General features: G+C 39.4%; 1 protein-coding gene across 1 annotated transcript; it reads right to left on the bottom strand.

Moving 5' to 3' along the window:
- Positions 1-12,477: 12,477 nt before the first annotated feature.
- On the bottom strand, positions 12,478-13,587 carry LOC149185681 (uncharacterized). The gene is made up of 3 exons (XM_089412464.1): positions 13,370-13,587; positions 13,128-13,233; positions 12,478-13,009 (listed from the first exon to the last, which is right to left on the bottom strand). The coding sequence occupies exons 1-3, from the start codon at positions 13,442-13,444 to the stop codon at positions 12,807-12,809; spliced, it is 384 nt and encodes a 127-aa protein (XP_089268590.1). The 5' UTR covers positions 13,445-13,587; the 3' UTR covers positions 12,478-12,806.
- Between the last annotated feature and the right edge of the window lie 612 nt (positions 13,588-14,199).

The raw sequence follows: 14,199 nt of genomic DNA, 5'->3' as shown, positions 1-14,199 counted from the left end.
GTGGATTTTTTCAGAAAAGGGGTTTGCTTGGGGGGTGATTACTTTTCTAAGGTTTTATCCTTAGGGAAAAGGGGTTTATTAGGGAAAATGAGTGAATTATGGAGGGGGTGAATTCTTGTGAGGGGACTTTTAGTACTTAGGACCTATAAGTTATTGGGCCGAGGGTCCGGTCCCTCTAGAAGTCAGAGAAATGCTCTGAGCCCCTTTAACTTAATATTTTAGGTACTGTAAGACTTTCCTTGGAAATTAGTTAAGTGAAAAATGTAATGAATGGGGGAGGTTAATCAATTGACTTTGTGTACTTTGGTAAATGCTCAATTTTCATCTATAATTTAGAAATCTTTTTATGAAGGTAAATGATATGATCTTATCTAATCAATCATCACAATTCTACAGCCATTCAACTACTTACCCATCTACTCATCCTACCATTTTTTCTTCTCTTTATTGGGGTGCACTTAACCTGGAAAACCCTTATCAAAACATTTTCTTTTATTTTACAAAAGTAATCTATCTAAGTCTAACCTTATTACATCCAAGGGCTCAGATTAAACAGTTGAGCTCCTTTTATTTACTCTACCTATCTACTTACCTGCCAAGATTAAATAGTTTGGTCAGATTTTATTCTCTATCTCTAAGCATAAAATTGAAAACATGAGATAGCCAAGTTTAAACATTTTAACCATCCATGGATTGTGGCAAAGGTAACAAGTTGCACACAATCGTTTTATTCTACATCAAAAGTAATTGGTAGTGGCATTTTTACTTGTACACTTTCATGGTCTTTTTCTTTCTTGGGGTTCGTTTTTTCGTCTTTTTTGACCTTTTTTATTATTTTTGTGCTTTGATTTTTCTTTTAGGACATACCCTCTTTACATTTCTTAATTTTTTTGACTTTTGGAATATGGAAAACATTTGTAGGAAGCAAAGGTATGTACATATTACATATTTGACCTCAACTATTAAAAAATGATGACTCCTATTGGTATAGGAACGTAACAGACCCATCCAACATACAAGCCATTCAAGATTGGCTAGCCTAAACCACTCTAACAGAGCTCTGTAACTTTTTGGGTCTTGCCAATTTCTACCGTAGGTTTGTCAGGATGTTGGGAAGTACATTAGATCCTACACCGCTTGTGCCATTTCCAAACCATCCATCAAGAAGCAAGGCCTGTATACTCCTCTACCTACTCCTAACCAACCTTGGGAAGTTGTCTCCATGGATTAGATGTCGTTCCTTGCTTCTACTAAGCACGACAATGATTGTGTTTTTGTGGTCATCGACATATTCTCTAAGATGGCCATCATGGAGGCATGCAAGAAGAGTATCATAGTAGAGGTCACTGCTAAGCTCTTCTTTGAGTGAATATGGGTACACTTTGGGATCCCACAGTCCATTGTCTAAGATTGGGACAATAGATTCATGAGTGCATTTTGTTCAAGTCTCTAGTCGATGCTAGATACAAAACTTACTAAGTGCACAACTTTCCATCCCCAAATTGATGTCCAAACAGATGTTTTAAATAGGATCACGTGGGATGAAAGTATCCCCTATGTCCAACACAACTACAAAAAATCTCCCCACAGCTCAGTAGGCCACAGCCCCTTTCAGGTAGGGTTAGGATTTCAAACATTAAGCCCCATTGATGTGGCTATACCATTTGAAATCACTCAAGTATATTTGGCTCATGTTCAGTCCGAAGCTGAAAGGGCTAATAGCTTCATTGAGCACATTCAACACATCCACTAACAGGTCCATGATATATTGGACAGAGCCAATGCTAAGTACAAGTAGTGCCATGATCAACATCAAGTGCCGCACAAGTTCCAGGTGGGTGATAAAGTTTGGCTACATTTGCAGAATGAGTGCCTTGTTGGACCCCACTGCAAGATTCACCCACTACGATATGGGTCATACACCATCACCAAGTTCGTCGATGAAAATGCCTTCGAGCTCAACATCCCACCGTTCCTTGATCTACACCCAGTGTTTAATGTAGATCACCTTCCACCATACTTTCCACCATTGTTGGACACATCTGACATTGCAGAACATCTCCCACCAATAGAGCTCAACCTGGACTACATGGAACATGCCACAACTAATCAGATCATGGACACATAGATCAATAATAGTCACCAACAGAGGATACAGTTATATCAAGTTGTCAAAGCAGGCCAACTCCTTCACCAGGGAAAGTGGTTCACTAGGGCCTTAGTTCAACATAAATTTCCCCACCTAATTGAGGCTCTACACATAATGGGGACCATTTATTTCTAAGGGGGGAGGAATGATCTAGGTGGATATTGGTGACCACCCGCCTATTCCACCTAGACCCACCAGTCAGTTTCATCTATTTCCTTGTTCATTTCAGCATTTACTATTTTTAGTATTTTTTCAAGTCTTGAACTTCCGGAGCAGTTTTGACACCCTAAACGACGTTTTTTTGGGGTTTGTGGCATGCTTATTCCCATTGGGAAGGGTTTGCGACGAAACTTGTAGTAATCAGTGATACCTTTCCAACAAGGTATCGTACACGCCAAACGTAGATAATATGACCAGGTTATGACCCCGAGAAGTTGGCTGCCCAACTAACCCCAACGGGGCCTACAAACTCTTGGTGTTACATCTCCTAGGGTTAGGGTTTTGGTTGTTTAGGTTTTTCTCATGTTTTCCAATAATAAACATGCCCTTGAGCCTCATTGTAACATTGTTAAGAGGCATGTAGCCTCCACATCTCTTCTTAGAGATAAGCTACCATCGCCCGAGCTATCTTATTTCCATTATGTTTGTAAGCATAGTTCAGTATTTTTCTTTTAATGAAATGAAGTGTTTTTTGGTTTCATCTCTGTGTTTATGATTATATCCATAAGTTGTTGCATTCTTGTTTAAGTTTGGGTTAGTGGTATCAGAGGGGTCTTATCGTTCTCTGTTTTTCTTTGCATGTCCCCAACGAGGTCAGGGTATAAGGAGTTAGGGCTTGATCTGGTTGAACCATTGCAAGATCAACCTCACGGAACCCGACAACATCCCATGGTGGAAGAAAAGAAAGATGAGGCGATAGGAGATCCTTTCATAATGTTGCTCGAGGAACCCTCAAGCGACATAGGGACGCGATGATGGATAACTTTGCCCAGATCCTTCGACGACTACCCACAGGTGATGCATCTTCATCCAGTAGCCACTCTAGAAGTGCCACTCCTTTTAAGGTACAAGTTAGCTTCAATATTCCCTTATTCGAAGGTCTGATAAATGCAGACATCGTACATAAATGGTTAAATCTGTTGGAAGGATATTTTTCAGTTCATGACTTTTCCAATTGGGAAAATATTACTTTTTCACTTCTCGAAGCCGCCCCACATCTCAAGGAATGGTGGGAAACCTACTGTGAAAAAAAGGATGAGCGTGAACCTTCATAGTTTTCAGGAGATATGAAGACAAATACATAAAGTAGACCACGCTACGATAGGGAAGGGACCAAGATGTGCTAGATTTCAAAAATATTTTCCATATCCTTCGCATGAAGCTGGGTATCAAGGATACTGAGTAGCATTTGGTGCTCAAGTATCATAGCTATCTACACAAGTACAAGCCAAGGTGGGGCTTCCCAGGACATCCCGCCGAAGTCGCAAGAAAATAACAACACCACGAAGATGAAGGACACAGAAAAATGGTGTGAGTTCCATAAGAGCTCCACTCACAATACAAGTGATTGTTGAGCTGAGCAATCGTTGGTGGATGAGTTGAAAGATTTCAAATTAGATGCAAATTCCGACCCTGAATCAAAACCCGATAAGGGAACTGACAAAGGGAAGTAGATCATTAATGTGGAGCCTAGTGCCATTATGGCCACCACCAAGATCCAGAAGATTGAGTATGAAGATCCAGAGGAGGGGGAGAACCTCTTCCACTCACAGATGTGGGTGAAGGGTTCTCCACTGCAGTTCATTGTTGACAACAAGAGCCAAAAGAACCTCATTTCAGCAAAGGTCGTGAAGTGTCGAGGCCTAAAGAATACAACACATCCACAACCCTACACCATCGGGTGGTTTCACCAAGGATGAGATCTTCACATCAGCGAACAGTGTCGCTTTCCCTACAGCATCAAGCCCTTCATTGATGAGGTACTGTGTGACATTGCTCCTCTTGAAGTTTGTGATGTACTATTAGGAAAACCATACTTGTCGAAGCAACATGTTGTATATGGGTCAATACCTCGCTTTGTGATTATTACTTTGGCTAATAAGTTGTACAGGATACCGCAGGTTACCCTGCCTACTGCCATCTCTTTGATCATTGCAAAGCAATGCAGTAAGATCATTTCCCAGACCAAGAAATTTGTTTTCCTTATGATTCGCCCCCCGGGCAAGAAGAAGGTTGTGGCCGCGGATTCTAGGCAGGTCTCCTCTGCACAACAACAACAGATGGATGATGTCATCGAGGAGTACATGGATATTTTCACCTCACCCATAGGGTCACCTATGCACTGCCAGGTCAAGTAATCCATCGATCTGACCCCAGGCACATCGCTACCCAATGGATTGATCTATCAATGCTCTCTTCTCGAGAATGATGAGATTAAGAGGCAGATTCAGGAAATATTGCAGAAAGGGCACATAAGGCCAAGCTCATCACCTTTTGGGAGCCCAATTTTATTGGTACAAAAGAAGAATGGGACCTAGAGGCTCTGTATTGGCTATCGGGCGCTGAACAAGATCACTGTCCGAAATAGGTACCCAATCCTACGAATTGATCACCTTCTAGACCAACTGAAAGGGGCCAAATATTTCAGAAAGATTTACTTGAAGTCAAGTTATCACTAGGTGCCTATCGAACCCTTCGATGTGTGGAAGAGTGCCTTCAAATCCAAGGAGGGCCTTTTCGAATGATTGGTCATGCCATTCAAATTGACGAACGCCCTTGAAACCTTCATGAGACTAATGGATGACACCTTGCGACCCTTCACCAATGCATTCATGGTGGTGTATTTAGATGACATCTTGATCTATAGCCAAATTTGGGAAGAGCAACTCCACCATATTCGACAAGTCCTTCAAACCCTGTGACAACACAAGTTGTGTGCTAACTTGGAGAAATGCAACTTTGGCCTAACCAAGGTTTAATACTTGGGATACATCATGGATGAGCAGGGTATATATGTTAACCCATCCAATATACAAGTCTTTCGGGATTGACCAGCCCCAACCACTCTAACAGAGCTTTGCGGATTTTTGGATCTTGCCAATTTCTACCATAGGCTCATGTTGGGGTTCTCTCATATCACTTGGCCGTTAAGTCAAGCCACGAAGGGTGGAGTGAAAGAAAAGTTTTTTTGGTTGGAAACCCAACAAAAATCGTTGTCTTTGTTGAAGAATCGCCTTTGTTACGTGCCAATGCTCACATTACCAGGACTGCAACAACCATTTGAGATTGAGACAGATGCCTCTGACTATGCTATTGGTGTGGGTCTTACTCAGCATGGGCATCCAATGGCTTACCATAGTGAGACACAGTCCGAAAGTACCCCACTTACGACAAATCAATGTGTTCCATTGTGCAGGCCTACCATCAATGAAAGCATTACATTCTAGGGAAGGAAACGGTCATCCACACAGACCTTCGACCTCTACAGTTCATACAGAGACAAGGGAAGTTGCATAACAATCGCCATCAGAAATGGTCCACCTATCTGAAATAGTTCCATTTTAACATTACGTATAAGAAGGGCAACAATAATAAAGTTGATAATTGCCTCAGCCGACCACCGGTCATGGCACTGATCACTGTGCTAGACTCTTGTGGGAACGAGACATCGGGGTGGATGCATCTTTACAAGTGCGATCAAGAATTCAACAGCATATACCAGACACTCCTAGAAGGGAAGCAAGTTCCAAAATTTCACCTTCAGGATGCACTGTTATGCCACCTGGGACACATATGTGTTCCTTCAAGTGAGTGTGCCAATATGATTCGGGAGGCGCACTACAGTCAGCTCACTAGACATTTCAGAGTAGATAAAATAGTGGCGGTATTACATAAGTATTTTTATTGGCCGAAAGTTCAACAGGATGTTGGGAAGTACATTAGATCCTGCACAACTTGCGCCATTTCCAAACTAACCATCTTGAAGCAAGGCCTGTATACTCCTATACCTACTCCTAGCCAACCTCGAGAATTTGTCTCCATGGATTACATGTCGGGCCTTCCTTCTACTAAGTACGACAATGATTACGTTTTCGTGGTCGTCGACAGATTCTCTAAGATGGCCATCATCACGGCCTACAAGAAGAGTATCAAAACAGGGGTCACTGCTAAGCTCTTCTTTGAGTGAGTGTAGGTACAATTTGGGATCCCATAGTCCATTGACTTAGATCAAGGCAACATATTGCTAAGTGCATTTTGGTCAAGTCTCTGGTCAATGCTGGATACAAAACTTACTAAGTCCAAGGCTTTCCATCCCCAAACAGATGGCCAAACAGAGGTTGTCAATAGGATGATCATACATATTATGCGCATGTAAAAATTGAAGAATCCCCTATGTCCAACACAACTACAACAGAGCTCTCCACAACTCAACATGCCACAACCCCTTTCAGGTAGGGCTGGGATTTCAGCCATTATGCCCCATTGATGTGTGCATACCATTTACAGCCACTCAAGTAGATTCGGCTCATGTTCAGTTCGATGTTGAAAGGGCTAACAACTTCATTTAGTGCATCCAAAACATCTGACAATAGGTCCATGATATATTGGATAGAGCCAATGCTAAGTACAAGCAGCACCATGATTAACATCAAGTGTCGCACATGTTCAAGGTGGGTGACACAATTTGGCTACATTTGCAGAAGGAGCGCCTTGCTGGACCCCACTGCAAGCTTCGCCCTCTACGATATGGGCCATACACCATCACCAAGGCCATCAGCGACAATGCCTTCAAGCACTGCATCCCACTATTCCTTGGTCTGCACCCAATGTTCAATGTAGATCACCTTCGGCCATACTTTCAACCATTGTTGGACACATCTGACATTGCAAAACAACTCACACTAATAGAGCTCAACCTAGACTGCATGGAATAGGCCACAACTGATTAGATCATGGACACATAGATAAAAAACACTCGCCAACAGAGGATACAATTATATCATGTTGTTAAAGCAGGCCAAATCCTTAACCAAGGCAAGTGGTTCTCCACGGACCAGGTTCAACATAAATTTTCTCACCTCATGGAGGCTCTGCACGTAATGGGGACCATTTCTTCGTAAGGGGGGAGCAATGGTCCTAGTGGATGTTGGTGGCCACTCACCTATTCCACATAGACCCCCCATTCAGTTTCATATGTTTCCTTGTTCACTTCAACATTTACTATTTTTAGTAGTTTTTCGGGTCCTGAACTTCTGGAGCAGTTTTGACCCCCTGAACAACATTTTTTGGGGTCCAAGGTAGGCCCATTTGTATAGGTAGGGTCCTGCAGAGAAACATGTATTACTCAGCAAGACCTTTCCAACAAGGTATCGTACACACCAAACAAAGATAATATGACCAAGTTATGACCCTGAGAAGTTGGCTGCCCAACTAACCCCAACAGGGCCCACAAACTCTTGGTGTTACATCTCTTAGGGTTAGGGTTTTGGTTGTTTATGGTTTTCTCATGTTTTCCAATAATAAATAGGCCCTTGAGCCTCATTGTAACATAGTTCAGGGGCATGTATCCGCCACATCTCTTCTTAGAGATAAGCTACCATCACCCAAGCTATCTTATTTCCATTCTGCTTGTAAGCATAGTTCTATTTTTCTATTAATGAAATGAAGTTTTTTTCTACTGCATCTCTGTGTTTATGATTATGTCTGTAAGTTTTTGTGTTCCTTTTTAAGTTTGGATCACTCAGCTAGGCTTACAACACCCAAGTTTCTTCTATGAAACTCAAACATATCTTTTGCTAATGACTTAGTAAATATATCAGCCAATTGATCACTAGATTTACAAGGCTTCAAGTGAACTTCTCCATTTCTCACAAGTTCTCTAATAAATTGATATCTAGAATCAATATGCTTTCTCTTTTGATGAAACACACTATTCTTGGATAATGCAATCGCCGAGGTATTGTCACAATATATTGTTGTTGATTCTTCTTGTCTTTTCTTGACTCCATCAAATACTCTTCTTAACCATACTGCTTGACATGCTGCTAATGTTGTTGTGACATATTTTGCTTCTACTGACAAAAGTGTCACAATTGGCTTCTTCTTAGATGCCCATGAAATCAAACTTGAACCAAGATGGAACACATAACTGGAAGTGCTCTTCCCATCATCCAAACTGCATGCAAAATCACTATCTATGTACCCAATCAAATCCTTCTTCTCTATGCTTGCATACATTATGACAAAATATCTAGTTCCTGCTATGTATCTCATAATTCTTTTTCCTACACTCCAATGTGTGTCTTTTGGAGTCTCTATAAATCTGGAAATCAAACTCACTCCTTGCATAATATCTGGTATTGTAATTGTGAGATACATGAGGCTATCAACCAATCTTTTGAATAGAGTTGGATTGAGATATGATCCTTCATCATCCTTGCTTAACTTTGTACCTGTTGCAATTGGTGTATGGACAATTTTGCAATTATCCATCCTAAACCTTTTGAGCAAATATTTGGCATATTTATTTTGACAAATAAAAATTCCTTTTTTCAGATTGCTCAACTTCTATAACAAGAAAATATTTCATAAGACCGACATCTGTCATCTCAAATTCTTTCTTCATGGCTGCTTTAAATTCATCTAACTCAAGATCACCTATAAAAATCATGTCATCAACATATAAGAAAACAATCAAAATGGGTCCATGCTCATTTACCTTTGTGTACAAGGTAGGCTCAATGTTACTTCTGCAAAATTCATTCTTAATCATGTAGCTACGAATTATGCTATACCAATCTCTATGCATTTGCTTGAGTCCATAGAGCGCTTTTTTCAACATGTAAACTTATCTTCTTTACCTTCAACTTCATATCCTGGATGTTGTTGCACATAAAATTCTTCTTCTATAATTCCATTCAAGAAGGTTGACTTCACATTCATCTAATATACTTTCCACTTGTTCTGAGATGCTGTGGCTAGAACTTCTCTTACATTATCCAATCTGGCTACCGGAGCAAACATTTCTCCAAAATCTATTCCTGGTTGTTGCGAGAAAGCTTTGCTACAAGTCTTACTTTAAATTTGTCAATTTCACCTTTCTCATTCAACTTTGTCTTGTACACCCACTTCACACCAATGAGATTTTTGTCCTTTGGCAAATCAACCAAATCCCATGTATCATTCTTTTCAATAGATTCAATTTCTTCATCCATGGCTTGCACCCAATTTTCATATTTGATAGCTTCTTCAAATGAAGAAGGTTGGAATGACAACAATGACAAATTTGAACTAACATCCTAATCATCATAAATATCTTTCAGACTTCTCATATTTCTCTTAACATTGCTTGATTCATCACCTAATTGATTGTTGGGAGAATCTCAATCTGTTTATTTGCTCGAAGATCCATGCTGCTCATAAAATCTTGGAGTGCTTGTTGGTGTGTCTTTGTTTGGTGTCTTCACCCATGATTCTTATTGGTCCTTTTGTACTACATCATCTTCTTCCATCAGTGGCACTTGTGCATCAACTGTTTTGTCTATACTACCATTCCATGACTCTTGTTCTTTGAACACAACATCTATGCTATTTATGGTCTTCTTGGTGACAGGGTTATACAATTTGTAAGCTTTTGATTGCTCACTATAACCAGTAAATATGCAGTTTTCAATTTTATCATCCAATTTGCCTCTTCGCTCCTTAGGCACATGTGCATAAGCTACAAATCCAAACACTCTGATATGACATACGCTGCAAGGCATACCTGACCTTGCTTCTTCTGGTACTCTGTTCATAACACTCTTTGTAGGGGATCTATTTATCGCATAAACAACACATGCAACTGCTTCTTCCCAATACTCATTACACATGTTTCTTCCTTTCAACATGCTTCTTTTCATGTTCATAATTGTCCCGTTCTTTCTCTCGGTGCACCATTCTGCTGCGGTGTATACCTGGTTGTAAACTATCTTCTGATTCCATGTTGTTTGAAGTAATCATGGAATGCCTTTGAATCATATTCTCCACCACGATCTGACCTCAATACCTGATCTGTCGATCACTCTGGTTCTCTTCTAAGGCTTTGAATTCCTTGAACTTTGCAAAAGTTTCAGACTTTTGCTTTAAGAAGTAAACCCAAGTCTTTCTACTATAGTCATCAATGAAAGTGAGGAAGTAACCACTTCCACCAATCGATTGTGTTCTCATAGCTCCACACAAGTCTGTATGCACTAGCTCAAGAGGTTTCTTTGCTCTGTATTCAATTCCTTTTCACGATGTTTCTTTCCCAAGATGCAACACTCACAAGTACTAGCAGGTTCTTTGATGTGAGGTAATCCTCTGACCATTTGTTTCTGTTACAACAATCTTAAACTAGAAAAATGCAAGTATCCAAACTGAAAGTTCCATAACCAATAATCATTAGAACATGCAACTGTAAAAGAACTGACTTGATCACTGTAATTCATGACTAGAGGAAAGAGTTTGTTCCTCGTCATCTGCACCTTTGCTATCAGCTGCTTGCTTGGGGGCTTGTCATATATAACACACTCTTGTCCTTGAAAGATAACTTTGTATCCTTTATGTGTCAATTGACCAACACTTATTAAATTATGTTTGAGACCAGGAACATAATATACCTCTGAAATTGTCTTTGGCTCCCCCTGCTTGGTTAGAATGTTGACCACTCCTTTTCCATCTACATCCACAGTCTTTTCAGTCCCCAACTTTACCTCTGTCTTCACAGATTGATCCAAATTTGCAACCAAATTCTTGTTTCCTGTCATGTGGTTACTGCAACCACTATCTAATAGCCACACATTATCAGAAGGTTCATGCATGGTATGGCAAGCTAGGAACATGGAGTTAGTACTCTCTGTAGTGACATTAGCTCTTTGGTTCCCTTGATCATCTATCCTCTTCCTCCAATTACGGGTATAGTGACCAAATTTATTGCAATAAAACATTTCACCTTTGATTTGACAAATCTTTGATTATTGCTGAAGCTTCTGTAGTTGCTTCCACTTTCATGTTCTTGCTCTTTTCGGCCATCTCTCTGACCACCATGTCTTCTAACTCGTTCTCTGCCTCTCGATCTACTTCTACCTTGACCTCTGTCTCTTGAAATAGAAACCTGACTTTTGAAAGCGGTCTCTAAAGTGGAATCATTATTTCTATCTATCCTTGCCTCATGTGATAGAAGTGATCCCATCAACTATTAGTGATGTAAAATCCTTGGCTTTTTCTATGGTTGCAACCACAACATCAAATTTGGTAGACAAAGATCTAAGGACCTTCTCAACCACTGTTTTCTCTTTAATTTCCTCGCCATAAATTTTTAACTGATTTACGACAATCATGACCCTATTCATGAAAGAATCGATGTCCTCTATCTCCTTCATTTGTAGACTTTCAAAATCTCTCCTAGTATTATGCAACTTAACAATATTGACTTTGGCCATACCTTTATAGCTTGTCGCCAAGGTCTACTGTGCTTCCTTTGTTGAAGACGTGATCATAATCTTCTGGAACACTAATCGGTCCACTCCATGTTGGATAAGCTGCAACGTTTGTGCATTCTTCCTTTCATCTTTCTTCCATAGTTCCCCCTTTGCATTAATGAGAGCTCGATCTTCTACTTCATCCTTTTAGATTCTGAAAACCCAAACTGGACATAATCCCAAACATCACGAGCCTGCAACGTGATCGCCATCTTAATGGCCCACACATCATAATCCTTCCCCGATGAAAGCTAAAGTTAGAAATTTGAAAAAGTCATTTTTCTCAAAAAATGCTCTTTAAAACTCTTTCAATAAAAACCCTAAAATTTCTCATTTTCAATAAACCCCAAATTTTATTTATTTTTATTAAAAAACTTAAAAAAAACTTTCCAAAATTTTTGAAAACTAAAAAAACAAAAACAAAAAACAGAAAACAAAAAAACAAAAAAAACAACATTTTATAAATATAAAATCATTCCTTTTTAAAAAGTTGTCACTAATTTAAAATACCCATTTAATTCTATATAAAAAAAACCTTTTGAACGTTTTAAAAGCCTCTCAACATATAAACCCTCTTACAATCCCTTTGAAAAAACCATGACTTTGCACTTTACTATTCACGTGGATTTAATTGTTTGAGGCCTGCGTTTTAACGCCCTGTACAGTCTACAAGGTGTGTTATAGTATTAACCAAGAGAAAAATATATTTCTTTTCTATCACAAGGACGGTGGTTAATCTGTTTTCCGTAGTTTTTTGTAATTTTGTTTTGATATCAATTTGTTGAAAAGATAAAAGAGCTAAAATACAAATTTCACATACAAAATATATGACACAAAATATATGAGCTGTGATTTTTTTATTTATTATACAAAAATTTGTTTGTGTAAAAAAAATTCATCTAAAATAACTTGACATATAATAACACACTAAATTCGTCTATCACAACTTGACATACAATAACACTAAATTCATTTATCACTTCACTCAGTAAATTCATCTATCACTTCACTCGGCTTGACTCAATACTCAATCTACCTTCTATAAAATTTAATTCGCTATTTTAACCAGCTCCGGCTCTGCTGAGCTATACAAACCGAACATTCCAAACTAAGGCCTACTAATTCATCTATGAGATTTCTGAACGGTCTGAGTTCATTTATGGTAAAATCCTAGCCCGAGGCACATTGTCAGAAACAAAATGATCTTGGTCGAGTCTCTGATTGCGTATTTCAGCCACTGCACCTTCTAACATTTGCTCGGAGACCGCCTGGCTACAGGAATCCCCTTCTCTTCTGTTTTTCATGTTTCTGGAATAGGAGGAGAAGAACTCCCTGTTCTCTTTCTCCAATTCATTCCACACTGCAAATTACGAATCACACAAATTACAGTAAACAACCGACAAACATGGACAGAATGGGAAATTCAACTGGTGTGAAGCAGCAGAGTGTAAGTGTGTGCAGCGCTTATAATTAAATACCTGTGATGGTTATTACAGGTAGTATGTTCGCATGCTTTGAAAGCACCTCCACACATTCTCTCTGATCCATGTTGAACACAAGACACTTTTCAATTAAGTGTTGCACCTGCATCATCAGCACCCTCCACCCATTTCAATTTAACAATAACCCACATGAATATTCAACAATACGTTTCAAAATCTAGAAACCAGAAATTGGGGATTGCTAATTGACTGAAATGATTCGTTGCAACGTAACTCACCAGCAGAATATACGAAGATGAAGATGATCCGTGGGGCTTTAAAGGGCGAGCTGGTTCCTCTGCAAGTGCCGGCATTTTAATTTCCCTGGACAGCTCAAACAATGGCTTCTGGATGACAAATTCAGAGACAGAGGGGAATGAAATCTGGATGCAAAGAAAGTGAAATCCAGAGGAAAATGAAATGACTGCACATGGAAATTGCAATAAAATGGTTATGTGACGGTTGCTGGCCGGCTCTACGATAGCGTACCCACGTGGTAAGTGAAAAGCTATTGGCTCCCGTGATATAGGATGATTATTAATTAGATTTTATGAAGCCCATTCATTATTCACCTTATCTTCTCCGCTAAGAAAAGGAAGAATCGTGAGCGACCTGGTCACGGGTTCACGAGAGTAAAGACCTCCAGTTGGACACGCCATGCCACGTTCTTTACCCGATATTCTCTGTAACTAGTGCAATTGAAGGTACGAGTATGACAGCGAATAATACAACGATGAGCGCATTTATGAAGAATTGGTGAAATGGATCTTTCGACAATGGAAATGGTTTTATTTCGTAATTTTAAGGATTTTGTGTTTAAGAATCTCTGACATTTTATCGTTTACAAATTTCGTTCGAACTCTACTTCTCAACAATTCGAATTAAGCTAAAAATCTTTTGAGGGTGAGGGTGATATTGTTTACTTGTTAATTTAATAATTGAATAGGTTATAAGAATGAGGTTGGGAAAGATGGAGATGAAAAAAGAAAAGAGAAATAGAGTAAAAATGGAGATGGGGAGAATTAGAAAAATTGAAATTAATTTAATTTGAAAGACCATGGATCTTGAT

Source organism: Pinus tabuliformis, chromosome 3_1, assembly GCF_031772625.1.
Source record: "Pinus tabuliformis cultivar Carrire ecotype Pingquan chromosome 3_1, CPIR1, whole genome shotgun sequence".
Lineage (NCBI taxonomy): Eukaryota > Viridiplantae > Streptophyta > Pinopsida > Pinales > Pinaceae > Pinus > Pinus tabuliformis.
Note: the sequence above shows the minus strand (reverse complement) of the source record. Positions and strands in the feature narration are given on the sequence as shown.